This window comes from Accipiter gentilis, chromosome 4 (genome assembly GCF_929443795.1).
Source record: "Accipiter gentilis chromosome 4, bAccGen1.1, whole genome shotgun sequence".
In the NCBI taxonomy this organism is placed as follows: Eukaryota; Metazoa; Chordata; class Aves; order Accipitriformes; family Accipitridae; genus Astur; species Astur gentilis.
In genome coordinates this window covers 6,659,774-6,676,432 of record NC_064883.1, presented here as the reverse complement: position 1 = coordinate 6,676,432, position 16,659 = coordinate 6,659,774, and the positions used below count along the sequence as shown (strand labels likewise).

Below are 16,659 nucleotides of genomic sequence, written 5' to 3'. Positions count from 1 at the left end.
AGCTTGTACTATATGTACTGTGGCACTTCAGTTATCCTATGATAAATTTTTAAATGTTGAGGTAATTGGGTATCTCATCGCATCCATTTAGAAGTACAAACAAAATAGTAATATTATCTCTCGAACCTGCAGCTAATGCAGTCTTTACCAGTTGTTCGCTAATGTAGCTTGCTGCATTATCATAGAGTGTCTCAGAGGTGACTCCACCTCTTCCTGCAGTTTGTGATTTGCAATTGGACAGGTATGTTTTTGTGTCCTCTTCAAACTGTGGTGCTGGTTTAGAACCTGCTGGTGATAGAGTCTTTAGCAGTTCTTGACCAGTGTAACTTGCAGGTTTGTCACAAAATATCTTAGAGTCCATTTTTTGTGCCAGTTGTGGACCTGAATCATAATTAGATAGGCATGCTTTTCTATCTTTTGGGGGCTGTTTCATGTCTTTAAACCCTATTGCCAGTACATTTTCTTGCAGCTGTTTATGGGTGCGACTTGGACCTGTTGCACAGAAAATGTCAGTGTCTGTTTCTTCTTGCTCTGCAGTCTGTGGCTGTGGCTGAAAGATGTTACGTACATAAACTTTTCTTTCCTCAAACTGTTTCAGTTTTTCAGAGCCATCTTGTGTGGTAGAATCAAGCTGGTTTCTCTCTCTGTTCTGTGAATTTACTTCATTATTACTGAAAAGAGACAGTTCTGGATCAGCTTGATTTTTGTGGTCATCGGTTTCCTTAAGAACACCATCTTCACTTGGCAAATAGTTCCTTCTAGAACATTTTGGCTTATTTTGTTGCAGGTTACCTTTTGAGTCAGTGAGGAGAATATCTTTATTGGAATACAGTACCTCTATTCCATGTTGCAGATCTTTAACAGCCTTTGAGTCATTTAAGTTGTCTTCAGTGAGGGGCATCAAATACTGACACTTACACAGAGAAGGTGCATTTTGTTGAACACATTCATGCATTCTCAAATAATGAGTGAATGTTGTTAGAGTTAATGCAAGTACTTCATTGTAATCCAAAACCTCCCAAAGCCCATTAGAAGCTAAAATAAGAAACTGGCAATTATCATCAATAGGGACAGATATGGTATGAGGTACAGGTATAACAGATCTTTTCAGTACTGGATTGCCGTGATGTCCAAGACCCCTTGTAGTTCTCAGGTACCCCTCTACTAATCCATCTGGTTCATTAGTGCTGATGTTTCCACCATTCTGAAATATGCGTTTTCTCTCACTTACATTAGAAGTGCTGTGCTCTTTTGAGAGGCAGTGACTCTTTCCATTCTTACATAAGACTGCATGTGCATTACCTAAAAATGAAATAAGGTAATATTTTGTATTATAGCATACTGATTATTTTTTTTTAAGATACCGCTGTTACATCAGCAGTTAGCCTTTTGGGGGACTGGGAAAAAAACTCAGGTCATAGTTCAATTATCTACTGCCACAGGCAACAATATGTCCATCAGTGAATCTGGTTCTATTTTACAGCAGTTTCCTGTGTTTTTTTCCCCTCCCATTATTCAGAAGACTATTCCAGAACCTTATTCTTCTGACTGCAGCTAAACTCTTATGAGGAGTCTTAAGTGACATTTCATTCTGCTTAAAGTGCAGTCTGATAGAAATGTTGCACCTTGACTGTTTTTTAAGCAAGAGTGCATATTTTTCTCAAATACTCTTTTTTTGGTTTTTTTTTTTTCCTGGTAGAGTGTATGCTTTCAAGTTATTATGGCTGAATGAACTCATCAAGAAGTTTCAGGTTCAGACTATTTTTAGCAGTATAAAATTTCTAGTACCTGAAAATAATTTGGACATCGTGTAGAATTTACAGTTTACTAACATGATGCCTTAAATCTTGTCCTCAGTTAAGGGACCCAACGGAGCAAGAGTTCTCACAGTCATCACAAGGAATCAATGACTAACTTCTTTCCTTTAGGTACTTTACCTTTCCCTCAACACTCTTGAAATCTGCAGGCTGAGAATGATAAGTGTTAGAAATTGCAGCACTCTGGGTGTCTAGTCTTGTCAGACTTGAATGTAGAGTGTAAAGGCAAGCAGCTCTGAAACAAAGTGATGCATTGTTTGAGATCCTTTATGGCTACAGAGGGAGAAGACCATTTTTTGTGTTGGGGGGATGACAGGTCTGCTCCCATGTGTTGGTACAAGGGCAAAAGTGGTGTCTTACAGAAGGAACTTGAATTGGATGGTAGCTTTCCAGGTGCTAATCTGGCTGCAGTATGTTCATTTATATTGTAATTTTAGTACCATCTGGCTAGACTAGGGCACGGATGTCTGGAAAGTGTTTATAAGTAGGCACTGCTTATACAGTAGTTGTATTTCTTGGAAAGTATTGGCATTGTCTAGTGTAGGAGGCAGCTAAGTGTAGTCTGTGTGAAGGCAGGTTTCTCTAGAATGTGATTCAGAATATCAAACTGAAGGATACACCTGTTCTATTGATTATAGAATGTAGATGCCTTAAGTTATGTTGTGTGAATGTTTCCTTGTGCTTGCTCCCTCCTTCGTCTGATTTCCATGGACAGCTAGAAGATTGTCTAAAATTTCCTTTGAACTCTCTGAGTAAGACCACCAGCTGTAAGCTAACAAAGGGCATAATATAACCCATGTGGAACAATTTGACTGCAAGAAAGAACAAAATCTAGTCGCTTTTGGATGCAAGTTGCTTGTCTGCAAACCAGAGACAGGGCAAAAGAATCGACAAAAACTAGCTGACTTATCAATGTGGGACTAATGAAGAAGACAAAGCTGGCCAATGCCACCATCTCCTGCTCCTCGTATCTGACCATCCTCTTCAGTTGCTTACCTGGTGCTGAAGGAAGATGTCTATACTTCTGTAAGAACACATTCCTGGAGGGGAAATGAAGCTTGTTGTGCAAATCTTTTTCTTTGATGTGATACAATTGGTGGAAAATTAAGTGTATTAGATTAAATAAATGTGTATTTAGAAGTGGTTCAAAAATGTGGACTTTAATCATAAAAGGCTTGAAGTATCTCTGATGAACTTCAAGCCTTAAGTCATTAGCAGAGCTTGAGTTTACAGTATCTTTAATTGCAGCCAGCAGAAAATCTCATCTGGGAGGGAAGGATGGAGGCAGGTAACTAGAACCAGAAAACTTAGGTTGGGTGAATTCTCTACCAAATTTTCTTACCTTCATCCTACCTCTCAAGCTCATCGTAATAAAAGTCGGTTTCTTACCCAATAAGGTGAAAACAAATGCATTTGTTAGTTCTGAAAACATTACAACCTTTATGTGAGTACTCCTGTATTCAGTTAAAGGTGTGACTGCGTATCCTGCAGGAATATCTGTGCTAGTGCTAAACTACCAATTTTGATACCAGTAACAGTAAAGTTCTGGTTGCAGCAGAAATGCTTGTTGGAGGTAGAGGAAGTATGGATATAGCAACAAGCACTGGGAAGACGGAGGAAAGGGAGGGGATAGACCACAATTACTTATTTCAGTGTCAGTGCATATTCAAGTTTGTTTATAGTGTTCCTCAGACTGGCAGAGAATTGTTAAGCAAAAATACTTTTTTAGTTTTTCCAAGTGTGGAATATGTTTTTAGGGGTTGGGGGTTTTTGCCTCCTGAAAAAAATGAAGCCTTTCAATTGGTTTTCCCTTTACTGAACTTTGACCCTCTTGATTAATTTCAGTCAAATTTTATGTGAAGAAATATGAAGAAGTCTTAAAAGTTTTGTGAATACACTCATCTGAGGAGGAATGAGTGCCCCTGGTGATGGACAGCTGCACTGTTAGCATGCTCCTTACTCGTGCTAGGGAGAGTGATAGAAAAGTGTTACAATGCTGGGCATGTGGTTCAAGCAGAGACTGGAAGACACCAGAGAACATAACTGTAGACACAAATCCATTTGAGACTGTTCACCCAATGGCTTTTTTTATGTAATTCTGCCTGTGTACTCCTTCATGGGAAAGCAAGTATCTTGCTTGTAATCTTACACCTGTCTTCTGTACACAAGAGAACTTAATTGGTAACAAAAATCACCAAGTGGGAAGATACGATGACTGGAGTTCCTAAGAACTGCAAGAGCTTTGTCTAGTGTTTCCTGCAGCAGGGCTGGGTGGAGAAGCATTATGTATGTATCAGTATTTCTGACTGTAATTAGTAACTGATTTTCTACACTATAGAAAGGCAAAGCACGTCTCTACTTCATGAGGAAACAGGTCTGAATAGATCTTCTGTAACAACAGTAAATAACAACCAATGCCTAGTTCAGAAATGAATAATTCAGATGATCTCCACCAGATCATGTTTTCAGTTTGCTGGTAGCAAAATGTGGTGTCGCTTAGTCTCAGTGAAACAAATGAATAAAAGGAATATCCTGAGCATGTGTCATTGACACAAAGAATTTATCAGATGTAAAATCAGAAGAGTTATGATTGTCTGCTCTAAAATGATGACACCTTAAACTTCATCTTGATTTAAAAAAAAAAAATTGTCCTTACACAAGTGACCTCTGTAAGAGTAGTATTACAGAATGTTTATTAACTGTGTCTTTTGCATTATTAAATTGACTTCACTGCTTTAACTCAAATATATTGAAAGTACTTAAGCTTAATACTTATTGCCTGATACAAGGATCAGTTGCAAGGGAATTTATCATGTCTCTTTCACATTGTCAAGTTAAAGCAATTGCAGCTTTTTATCTCCAAATATCTACTGCCAACAAATCTCTATATTAGCTTATTTTTTTCACTCTTTATTAGGCAAAAAAAAATCCTGGTGTGGAATGTACATACCTGTATTGGCAACGTGCAGTAACCCAGCAGCACCTTTGGCTTGTCTGGTTAATGGACTATGTGTATTGTTTTCAGAATGTTTTCTTCCTTCTTCCTCATTTCCATCTGTCTCTTTGCTGGGGATTCTTTCCACCAAACAGGTAACCACTGAACAGCCACTCCAGCGAACTTTGGAAACCTCATTCCTTCCCAGTCGTAAAAGTCTATCCATTCTCCAAAAGGACTTGGCGTATGCTTTGTGAATCCATTCATAAATATTGGTCTTGTTGGTCTCGCCATTGCCTGGTTTATCAGAGAAAATCTTCTCTTTTTCCCTGTAATCTGCCTTGATTACTGTGGCAAAAGAATCTAGAATTTGCTGTTCATCCTTACTCTTTTTGTAGGAGGAATCCCTTTGAGCAAGCTGGTCAAGAAATAAAAGTGGAAGCTCTGCTGCAACTGTTTCTGCAGCTGTTACACCATGAGACCCATCAACTAACCCTAGAAAACATGTATCTGACCTATTTCCATAGTTGTTCAGCACAATAAATCTGTCTTCCATGTCTCCCTGCCATGTGGAATTTTTATCTTGGCAAATTGATAATGCTTTTATTAAAGAATTATTTACTTTCTTGAAAGTACTAGGATTGTTAATATTGGCAGGATCACGATATGATGTCGGAGTGTGGTTATCCATAAGGAATTCAAATGAATAATCAATCTTCTGCCTATGTGTCTCAGAATATTTAGGAATCTTGGTCAATTTTGAAATTAATTGCTGTCTCTGAGCCAAAAGTGTTTTGTTGTCAGTTTTTGTTTGTGGGCTATCAAAGCCCAGCAAAGTTAGGGCTTTGTGGGTTTTTTTATGATAAAGAAGGTGGTCTGGATATATTGTTTGTTGACATGCAGAGCAAAAAATTGAAATGCGCTTGGAATCATTGTTCTCAGGTGCAATTGTGACCTTCTCCAGGTGATCTTGCTGATCTCTGGAAAGTTCAAAATCAGGTGGGTTTGATTTGTCCTGAGATTTGTCCTCCCATGTCATTCTATAAAGGAGTTGAATATGTTAAGAGTTTTCGTATTTCAACGTTTTAATATTAGGTAATACTACATGTACCTAAGCTTTGTTCTCACTCTCTTATAAACTGAATTACATCATTGCATACTAATGCATACATGGTCAAGAAACTGGGAAACCCATGTGAGATTGTATAAAAATTGTAACTAGTAACTATGTTAAAAATCATTAATACAGCAAATTCAAGAAGTGAAACGTTTGGAAACACAGAGTTCATGACACAATTTAGATTATTCCTGTACCTAGTGAGGTTTCAGTCAGTTGTTTCCTGCTTGTGATTCAATGCATAGCCCTGTGCCTTCACACTGTCGGAACTGTAAATATGATGTAGTTCCTCATCCGCTTTTCTGTATCTATGCATTACTTTCCAGACATGGTAGTGGAGTGTAATTCCTACTTGGGGGGAAAAAAAAAAAAAGGGCATATTCAAGATTAAGATAAAAACCTACCAATTTTGCGTGCAAAATATGAAACGGCCAGAAGCATTGATGCATCTCTCTAATCAAATCTCTCTCGTTGCCATCAGTTTTAGTTGTGAGGACTTTAGACATCAACTGGAAAAAAATTACTTTACACCATTGTATTTAGGTACACAGAAGGTAAATTACATCTACGTGGACAACGTTCTATTGCTTTTCCTTGCTTACAAGAGCTAGATTTTGCAATGTTCATGTTCCTTTAACATAGAATGGATTTTGAATGTGTCAGTTTCTAAATCAATCAAGCATAACGAAGAACAAAAGTATCAAATGGGCAAGCAGTGTTTGAGCTTTTAGGTCTGCGGGAAACACCCCTGCTCCTTGAGCCGCAAGAACCTGCGAGCAGCAGCGCATGCCCTCTGTATTCTCCAGCCATCAGGATGGAAGGAGAGACGTGCTTTGCAACAGAGCTTGCAGAAGAGCAGCGAGGCTAAAAACGTGGAATTGAGGCCAGGTACTGCAGGACACCGTAAGGTCTAGCCCGCGCAAGCCTCTCTGCCCAGTCTCCAGCCAAAGCTAATTATCTTCCTCCTGTCCCCATGCACCTCCTTTCTCCCACTCCAGCTCCTTGCTCCAGTCTCCCCTTCCTTGCCAGCTCGGCCTCTCTCTCTCCTCAGTCTCCTTCCTTGATGCTGTCTTACTATTCTTAGGTCTGGTGCCACAAACCCAAGAGTCAGAGCTGTAAGAGTGAGTCCTAGGGAGGCAGTCCCTAATAAGAGGCCAGCCGGTGCAGAGGGGACCTGCACATGGGCATGTCGCTACTCGGCACCGGCAAACCAATGCGTCTTTTATTGCAACTTGCTCTGATTTGGGTAAATTTACAAGACAGACAAAAGGTGTGCCACTGATGCCACGTCAGCCAAATTTCCAAGCCCTAGTTTAAAACCTGACAGTCTTGGAGCTTCTCTATAAAATAGTTATTAGAATTTTGGTTTAATAAAAGCAAACCCACATATTTTTCAAATCACATTCTCGGAAAGAGCTAAACCATATTACCTGGAACTTTTTCAAATGATTCTGCTTCAGGCTTGGAAAATCTAAGTATGAACTGTTAATATCTGGCAGAGTTTTAAGTTACTGGAAACATGAAGCGACCCTATTGGTAGCAGCACTAAGCATTCTGCCTATAATTTGAAATGGGTAAGAAAATATGGATATAACATACGGAGGAAATATCAATATTGCTTAAGCAGCAGATGAAGTTAAAATTGTTCGAATGGCTGCTGTGACCTATAAGATGATGTGCAGCTAAGCCTTACAGCTGCTTGGATAACATCCTCTCCCCGTAGATCAGCACATAACGTACGTGTACAGACACCATAATAACACAAAATCCTGACACGGAGAAGCTCAGCTTGCCAGGCGATACAGCATCTGACTACTAAGCATGAAAGCATAGTGTGTTTATTTTGTCAATTAAGTTTGGTGTATTTATTTAGCATTTAGTATTTATGTGTGTATGGATGAGGAATATCAGACAAAAATGCACATATTACAGGGTTTTAATGTATTCTCTGTTCTGAGCTTTCTGACTTTCACTGACCATTGTTAGCTGCCGTTAATCCACCACCAGGGCAAACAACAGTGGTTTAGCAGCGGTAATATCCCACAGCATCATTGCAAGTGTAATTTCATCCTGCTTCAACCTCATCCGTTTTCTGGGGCTTTCGCCACACCTTAAAGTAACTATTTTGGAACTGTTAATCTCTTCCAGGATTTCAGCTGGCGAGTACAGTTTTTTCTCTCTCGTTATTTCTGTTCATCCACCTCTGGGTTATAAGCATTTTCGTTATTTGTTTTTCAAGGCATGCACTTTTTTCCTGTGGTAATGGTTGTTTGACGAAATTCCTTCAACTGTTTGAGAATTACTGGAGCTTTAAAAATGAAGCCCCAACCTCCTCCAACTTCAGTTAATGTCAATACATCTTAAAGAATCAAATGCCTCTGATTAGCTGAGATATATTTTCTTCTTATAATTTTATAATTGGGCTCTTTAGTAGAGGGTGGTGCCACTTAAAAACCCCTTAATGACACTGTAGTATACCTTGTCCTTGCAGAGGCGAGCTTGCAGGGGGCTACAGCTCTCAATCTGCTGTAGGACCAGTTTATGGGAAAGCCCATCTCTCCGCAAGAGGTGAGCATCAGCCTCTTCTAGAAATGCTGCACCACTTTAATAGGGCCAGATAAGGAGGCACATGATTAAAATAGCAGGGAAAGATATGCTTGTGCAGATCCCTTTTCCTTTATTCTGTGTAGTTTGAATTTGAGACTGGGAGATCGCACAAGCCTTTTCACTGCTGTCATCGTGATGATGCATTCAGGCGTGAGACAAAATTAGGACTAATATATACAGAAAATCTGGTAAGCTGCTTTTTTCAGCCTTTTAAATATGAACCCATTTTACATTTAGTGTACATAAAAGCCCCTTGGATTAGAGACAGGAAATTGAAAAGTTTCAACAAAATGCTAGTTTGACCTCAGTAAACTTAATTCATAGCAAACATACTTTGTAGATGTTTTGATCTCTGTAAATGGGTGTAAGTGTTAGCAAATCACAATTTCAGAGCACCAAAACAGTCCCGCTTTATTACAGTGTGCAGATAACCAGGATAATGTAGGTAATAATTCATGTAGAACAACAAGATATGCTACAACTCTTCAGTCGCAATCATTTTGCTCATAATTATTAAAAGGACAGCCCTGATGTTAATTTTTTATAGTATGCATACACTGCTTATGTTAATAGCTGAAAACCTTGTAAAAATGAAATAAAAAAGGGAATCATTTCCTTTGTTGATCTCTTATGAAGTAAAAAGATTAGTCTGTGTTTCCTTCTCTTCTTCCTTGCATTTCCTTCATCAGGAACAGATACAGACTTGCAAGTTTTTTGCTGTCAGGTTAAAGGATAACAGTGAGATGGTGACAACACCATACATGAAGCTAAAGCGCTGTCAGCCTCAGAGAGCAAAAGAAAAAATTCAGCTTTCTAGCTCACTGCAGTGCCTATTTAGGGAGCCAAAACCCAGCACTGTTTAATGTTCTGAGCTAAAAATAGAAGCAGTAAAAAAAAAACAAAAACAAAAAACAAACAACCAAACATTTAAAAAAAAATTAGAAGATGTAGAACTGCTTCACCTCTCTGCCATGTACTGCCCTGTCTGTAAGAGGGGCAGAACTGAGGCAGAGCACAAGGCTGCAGGCCAGGGACGTGTATGGCAGAGGGTACCATCTTCCCAGTAAACCTCGCATTTCTGGCAACCCTCTCTAGCTGTGGCACTTGGAGTTGCTTGCTGTTCATATAGCAAGGTTTATTTTCCGTTTCTGCAGTTTGGCACTACAATCTCATTTTTTAATTAGTGAAGATGTTGCTAATTGAGGACCCAGGACCTGATTTGTATCCAAGCGGAAGAGTCCCAGATGCAGTCATCTCCCTCTGACGCGTCCTTCCTCTCTCCACCCAGAGCGCGCTTCTTCCTCGCTTACCTTTGTCACAGTCAGCACTTCGTTTACACAATCTCTAAGTCCTGAACTCCTTCCTCTGTGATGCTTGTTTTCATTATTGTTGTTATTTGCTACATACTCGTGGCCTTAGAAAACAGTGATGGTTATTGATGCTGAAACCAGCACTGGGAAGATGCCTGCCTGCCTGCCTGCAGGTCACAGGAGGAGGCAGAGGAGGGCTGTGTGATGTAAAATGGAGGTCACGCTATTATCAGTTAATACGTATAAACAGGCCTCACTGCTATTATCAGTCAATATGTATAAACAGGCCTCACTGCTGCAAATTCTTGCTGAATCAGCACCAGCTTCCTTGCCTGTCTCTTCCTTCTTCCCTGCTTTACTTCTTGCCCTGCCCTTCCTCTGCTCGCGCCTCAGCCGGCGCTTCCCTCCCGGTTCCCCCTTTCCCACGTGCCCGTGATGCCACGGTATGGCTCCCGTTGCGTCCCTGCCTTCAGCCCTGCTCCTCTCCTCCTGACAGATTTCCCTTCCCTCTGCCCGTCGCACAGTTCGGTAGCGGCATCTCCCCTGGAAAACCGTTGGCGAATGCATCATACCCGCTTACAGAAGGCAGGGTGGGGACTCCCGGCATCATCGGGACTGGCCCCTGCCAAGGAGCCACTGCGGGGGGCCGGCGGGGCTGCAGCATTTGCAGGTTGACAGTGCTGTGCAGTGCATGTCCTGTGGCACAGCCCGAGCCTTGGGTACAGGCAAGCACTGTCACCTGTGCAGGGGCTGCCTTAGCAGGTCCCAGTTCTACATGGTCACCTTTGGCCAAAGCAGCAAAGATCTTGTATCTTATTTGAAAAACCTTAAGTAGCCTTTATTAAATGCGTACAAGACCTCTGGAAAAACTCTCTGCCTGAAAAGAAAAACTCCTTTGATAACCCAGCAGGCATGCCCTACGCCTCCCACCCCTGTTAGCAGGGCTGGCCCTCTCAGTCTCCAAAACCATCCGCAAAGGGAATGCTGCAGAAGGAAAGGGACATCTTCTCCCGAGTGAGTCAACTCAGGTGTGTGTAGAACCCTGCTTACTGTATCCCCAGAAGCAACGATGCAGCTTCAAGGAAGTCTTGTTATGAAAGGTGTGGGAAGAGATAAAGATGAGCCTGGTGAGTCACAGGATCGTGCCAGGAGCAGAGCCTGCCTTGGGGACTTGGGAACACTCCCACCCCTAGACCTGATAATAGGCAAGAAAGAAGGAAGTGATTAATAATTAAAATAATTATGGGATAAATTAAGATAGTCTCCTTATTTATCTTCTTAAGTGTTGTCCAAAACTGGAATCCTGGGATTCCAGGCCAACTGGTTTTATGTCATCCTATAAAGTGGAAAGGGTCCCCGTCATTAGGTCTTCCTGGGTGGGAATTATAATTTGTGACACTGTCTGCTTGGGCAGAGGTGCAACTCCTCAGCTGGGAGGAAGCATCGAACTGGGAAATGGGAGTAGCAAAACAATGGCAAAACCAGCTCTTTCTGCACTCTGGATATTTTGCACCTGTTCTCAGTAGCTAGGTCTGTCTTGGCAGGGCAGCGCAGCAGTTCGTAACCCACCGAGTGCCTGCGTGGGGCAGAGAGGCTGCAAGCCTGCTGAGCTCGGCATGGCAGGGGAGGCACGTGAGGTTTTGGGGATCCACAAGGAGAAAGCGGTGGCGGAAGCAGCAGATGGATGAAGATAATGTCACTGTGCCTCCTGCACTCTCCCGCCAGTGAAACCCGGTCTCCCTCCCCCCACAAACCCAAGTCTGGGGTTACTGCTGTACTCCCGGGGTTCCTCTGCTCTTCCCAGCTGTACACACCATGATTATGGTTGGTCTAAACGGAGATTTTTAACCTGTTTAATATCTGTGGTTTAACTGAGGTGCTTGCAGTTTTGCCCATAGTTCTTAGGATTTCCAAGTGCTCTGCCACACAGATAGGGGGAAGAAAGACTCAGGAGGGGGCTTGCAGAGTCAGATGTGCTTAGGCCAGTGTAACTTTATCTTACAGAAATAAAAGGGTGCAGGTAGCGGAAAAGAGGCTGCTTCCTTCCCACCCCCTGCCAGCTGAGCCTGTGCCAGCCGCCCAGGGGTCTGTAAGGCTGCCAGCACTGACTGACCTGCCCTATACAGGCTATGGGATGGTTAGTCAGGAAAACTGTCAAAGCACAAAGTACGTTGACCAGGGTCCCAGAGAATGGTGGTGATCTCTGCCACATATTAAGTGGCAGGAAGAAGAGAAAAGGATGTTAGAGAAAGGAATAAACGAAACAAAAAACCCAACTTGTGTGGAGGCAGAAGAACAAAAAGGTAAGGGGGGAAATAGACAGTACGTCCCAGGTTTGCATGAAGCAATCCAGAGCTCTCGCTACCACGAAAGAACAGTGTAAGCCTATGCAGTGACTGCAGATGGCTAAGTCTCTGAAATTCACACACACGCTTCACATTGTACTGGCAAAGGCAGTAAATGTCCTGTGCTCCCTAAGCCCAGCCTTTAGTTTTCTCACTTGGCTTGCGTTAAATCAAAACTGACTGCAGTCAAGAAGGGCATCCTCTGGGTAAGAAATGAATAAAAACTGCTAAGTAAGTGCTCCAGCACTAACAAGAAATTTGTGTTACTAAAACAGTCATGAGTGTGGCAATGACATTTTCTCCATTTTTTTCCCCACATTTTTTTCCTTTAAAAACTGGGTAATTGGGGTGTGAGGTTCCCTATAACAGACAAAGGCCTAGTGGGAATGTCTGCCATCTGCATTATTAAAGTCACATGTAAGCACCATGGGAAGCCGACAAGATAATAGAGACAGCACAATGAACAAAACTTTTGTACTGTTAATACTTCCAGTGATTCATAAGATATTGATAGCCGTCCTGAATGTGTGGTGGCCAAGAGGGAGGCCACTTCACCCACAAGGAATGCGCTAATGAAAGGATACAATAGGATTTTATACTCGAAGAAATTCCCTGGAGGGGCAAGAGCTCCGCTTCTCACATTTGCATTCAATGGCAAGAATAAAAACAGGTGGGAGAGCAGGAAGAAAGTTCCATCTTGAACAAAAGGAGGGAGAGAGGGCTGGGTTGGGCACGCTCACTCCTCTCAGCTGGGAGACAAGGATGAGGGGTACGGGTGGGCTCCCAGGGCAGGGCTGCAGGCTGCGAGGTCCCTCTCCGAGAGGTAGCATTCATCATTAGGCTCTCAGTTGAGTCATTCTTTAACTTACATGACCGAGATAGGCCCCAAAGGCCAAAATGACAGCTAGGTAATAACCAGGCGTCAGGCACACCCTAAACTGCATTTTAATTTCCTCTTTTGTGACTTGGCATCAAGAATGCAACCGCCTCCTTTGCTGGAACAACCGGCATGCTCTTGCATTTAAGCCTGTCAGGTGCTCACAGTGAATTTGGGCAAGAGAAACAAGTGCGAGATGCACATCTGCTGGGAGCGCAGGCTCTGAGCAGGCACCTCCTTGGGGTTATCAGCAGCCTGAGAGAGACCTGAGAATCACAGGAGCTGGCACCGGGTCTCATCCAGCTCCTGGCTTGCTTAATTTGATGCAGATGAGTAGTCTTCCTGAGGTCACCGGCTACTCAGCTGAGTTTGTGAGCTGAGCAGCACAGGCAGGCAGCAGGTAGCTCTGCTCCCCCACCAGTGCTTCCTTGCTAAACGCGGGTTTCGTAGTCAGTTCGACCTATGCAAACCCATTGACATGCCCCAAAGGACAGAAACGGAAAAATGTGGCGAGGGTTTTTCAGACAATGCTTTGAGTTTGAATCTAATTTAATGTCTTCATAGTGCATGTTTAATGATGAAAAATAAACACCAGAGTGGCTCTGTTGTGCTCAGAGTTATGGATGCATTACAATTAGAAAATTAATACGGACTTGCTTGTAAATTCAGTCTACGGAAAAAGCCAGCTTGGGTATATGAAACCAAGAATGATGTGTATACGCTCATATGTCAAAGGACAAATCTTTTGTTTTTTTTCCTAATGTACTGTAACCTGTCTTGGCCAAATTACATTCACTGAAGCCACCACAAGTCAATGCAGCCCAAGTTATAGTCCCATGTCTCCAGCCAGCAAACGATCTTTTAATTCCTTATTCTTGCCAAAATTGTGAATGTAATATTTTACTTGTCACTGTAGAAGTTTAAGAGAAAGAAAAGCTTTTTTCTTTTTTTTTTTTTTTTTAAACAATATATTTGCACAAAGTTAGAATGAGAGCAATGACTTAAATCAGGCTTAAAGTTAAAAAAAAAAAAAACAAAACCAAACAGGCTTACCTATTTGCAGTTAAAGAGTGATTTCTTTCTAAGCTGCTCCTCTGCAGTAGCAGGCAGTACTTCTGCATGTGTAGTGACATTAGTGTTTATAAATGTTACTATAGTAACTGTATCCGTAGCCACAGGCTGGTAGACTTACTGTTCTGGTTATCTAGTGAGAAGCAAGGTAAAAAGGAAAAAAAGAGACATAGTGTTGTAAGACAGCCGTGCACTTGCGTATTCAAGAAGGAACGGCTGTAAAAGTGTTTTTTGCCTTGATACTAACCAGTGCCTTGCTGCATGCAATACAGCCGTGTTTTTCCCATTAGAACCTCATAAACACACCGTGAAATGTAAACAAATATTCAGGCTTTTAACCAAAGTCAGTATCTGCTTCCTAACAACTTTCATCTTTGATTTTACTTTAATGGAAGTAAAAACTTGTCAGGCTTTTAAGGACCTTTAAGAATAAGGTGAAAGAATAAGGTCATTTGCCTAGGCTGTGACCCTGTGAACACTCACCGGTGCAGCTTCAGACATAAATGCACGCTGAGTGGCCTTAATAATTATCAGTGGAGTTACTCACCTGTGTGAAAATAGTAAACATATTTTCAGAATTGAAACTTGTAATTAATTTATATGTGGGTGTGCAAACCTAATGCTGGGTTAAATATCATTAGCTTACCGCTTAAAGGAGAAGCTGGTGATTTGGAGAGGGAAAAAAAAAACAAAAACCAAAAAACAAAAACATATTGGGGGATGTAAAGGCTACAGCAGCTCCCAGAAAAACTGTGAGTTGATGTTCAGGCATGGACATTAAGCGGTTCATAGGAGCCAATATGTTGTTCCAGACGGGCTCTTTGCTCGTAACATTTGCTACCGAAGAAGTGGGAAAGCTGAAAGTGAAACTAAGCAGTAACAGTTTCATTTTCAAGACCGAGAGGAGAGTAGAAACCTAAGCGGCATAAAAAAATGCAAAGAGGTTCTTAGGTGACTGTTCCCACACAGCACCTATTTGTTATCTTAAAACATGATTCAGACGCTTAACAAAAAAAGTTTAAAAAAATCATTCTCTCTTAAATTTAAGCGAAACCGGATTTTTTTTTTTTTTTTTTTTATTTTTTTTTTCCCCTTTTAATTCGCTGCGAAGCTTGGGGCAGCCGCCGCCGAGCGCAGCGGCTCCTCCACCTTAAGAGTCCGTCTTAAAGCCGGGGGATGGCAGCAGCCATCTTACGGGTCGCTGTCACTGCTGCTGGGAAGCCCTAAGCCAGCCCCGGCCTCCGCCGCGGGGTCCCCGGGGACGGGGACCCCGCGGCGGAGGCCGGGAGGGCAGATCCCGCCCCCCCCCCCCGCCATCAATTTTAAAACCTCAGCCAAAAAAAATAAAAAAAAGCAAACAAACCCAGACTCCCTTTTTCATGAAAATACTACAGCGTTTTCCTGTATTCCTTTCTTTTTTTCCCCCCATCATTTGATGAATATGCTAACTCGCCGTATAACCTTACGCTTGAAAACATCCCCAGGAGCTGAGAAGGTGAGGGATGGGGGGAGACCACAGGGAAAAGTGTTTTCTCCCCCCCCCCCCCCCCCCCCCCAATACTACTCCTAACTTTGCAGAAGTCTGGAGTCATCTTTGCTTGCCCCGTGCAAGGTGGCAAGGCCCTGCGCCTGTGAGAGCTCTTTATATGCTGGGATTCCCTTCCAAACTAATATCGCTGCTTCAGGTTTACACATCAAAGAGCCGTAGATCCCACGCAAACGCCCAGCCTCAGCTTTTTACACCGTGGTGCTGTCGTACAGAATTGCCATTTGTGGTTTCTCACGGCTCAACCGCGTTTTTTACATACATGCAACGGAGCGTAACCGCCTCCAACCCGAAGCACTTGCTTCTGTGCAGAGGGCTCAGTTTCTGTGGCGGGATCATTTACTTAATTTTAGCTTTCAATTAAAAGGTAATCCCTTTAAGACATAAGTTGCTGCTGTCAACGCTTGTTCCTGGACAAAAAAAAAAAAAGAAAAAAAAAAAAAAAAAAAAAGAAGCAAGCCCCAAAAACACTACGCGAGGAACTGAGCAGGGAGTTTCTGAATTCTCCTGCACGTCAAAGCGACCAGCATTTATCTACTGAAAAATTAGAAATCAGCCGGGGGAAAAAGGAATCCTTCAGGAGCGGCCGCAAGCGCGCAGTGGGGAAACACAACAGTTAAGCAAAGTAGCGGCGCGACGCGGGCGAACGGAGGCTGCGGCGGCACCGCGGGCTCGGCGGGCTTCGGGAGCGCGGCCGCCCCGCTCCGCCGCCGCCGGCCCGGGCTCCGCGCGGTGCGCGCAGCCAGCGATGTCGCCTCTTTCACGGGCGGCTCTCCCCGCAGCCTCCCGGGGGGCGGGCTGGCTCCGTGGCAGCTTCCCGCACGCAGCGGGTGCCGCCGCCGCCACCCGCCCCCGCGGTGCGCAGCGGCGGGAGGCGGGTGCCGGCCATTCCACCCACCCCCCGCCCGGCGGGGCAGGAGCCGCCCGCGGAGCGGCGGGTCCCTCCTCCCGCTCCCTCCCCCCCCCGGGGAGCCGCCGGCGGCGGCGCGGTGAAGGGGAGGGTCTAGGGCCGGGCGCACCGCACCGCGCCGGCC

The 16,659-nt window shown here is 43.2% G+C and overlaps 1 protein-coding gene across 4 annotated transcripts; it reads right to left on the bottom strand.

The window, feature by feature from the left end:
• Nucleotides 1-49: 49 nt before the first annotated feature.
• PP2D1 (protein phosphatase 2C like domain containing 1) lies at nt 50-16,328 on the bottom strand. Of its 4 annotated transcripts, none has more exons than XM_049798895.1 (6): nt 14,726-16,328; nt 14,563-14,626; nt 14,062-14,212; nt 6,067-6,220; nt 4,768-5,792; nt 50-1,302 (listed from the first exon to the last, which is right to left on the bottom strand). In XM_049798895.1, exons 5-6 carry the CDS (start codon nt 5,789-5,791, stop codon nt 50-52), a joined length of 2,277 nt encoding a protein of 758 aa, XP_049654852.1. In that variant the 5' UTR covers nt 5,792; nt 6,067-6,220; nt 14,062-14,212; nt 14,563-14,626; nt 14,726-16,328. The 4 variants fall into 4 exon arrangements, 3 of the variants coding, with proteins under 3 accessions (XP_049654852.1, XP_049654851.1, XP_049654850.1); XM_049798894.1 differs by having other exon boundaries at nt 6,067-6,217; XM_049798893.1 differs by lacking the exon at nt 6,067-6,220.
• Nucleotides 16,329-16,659: the final 331 nt, after the last annotated feature.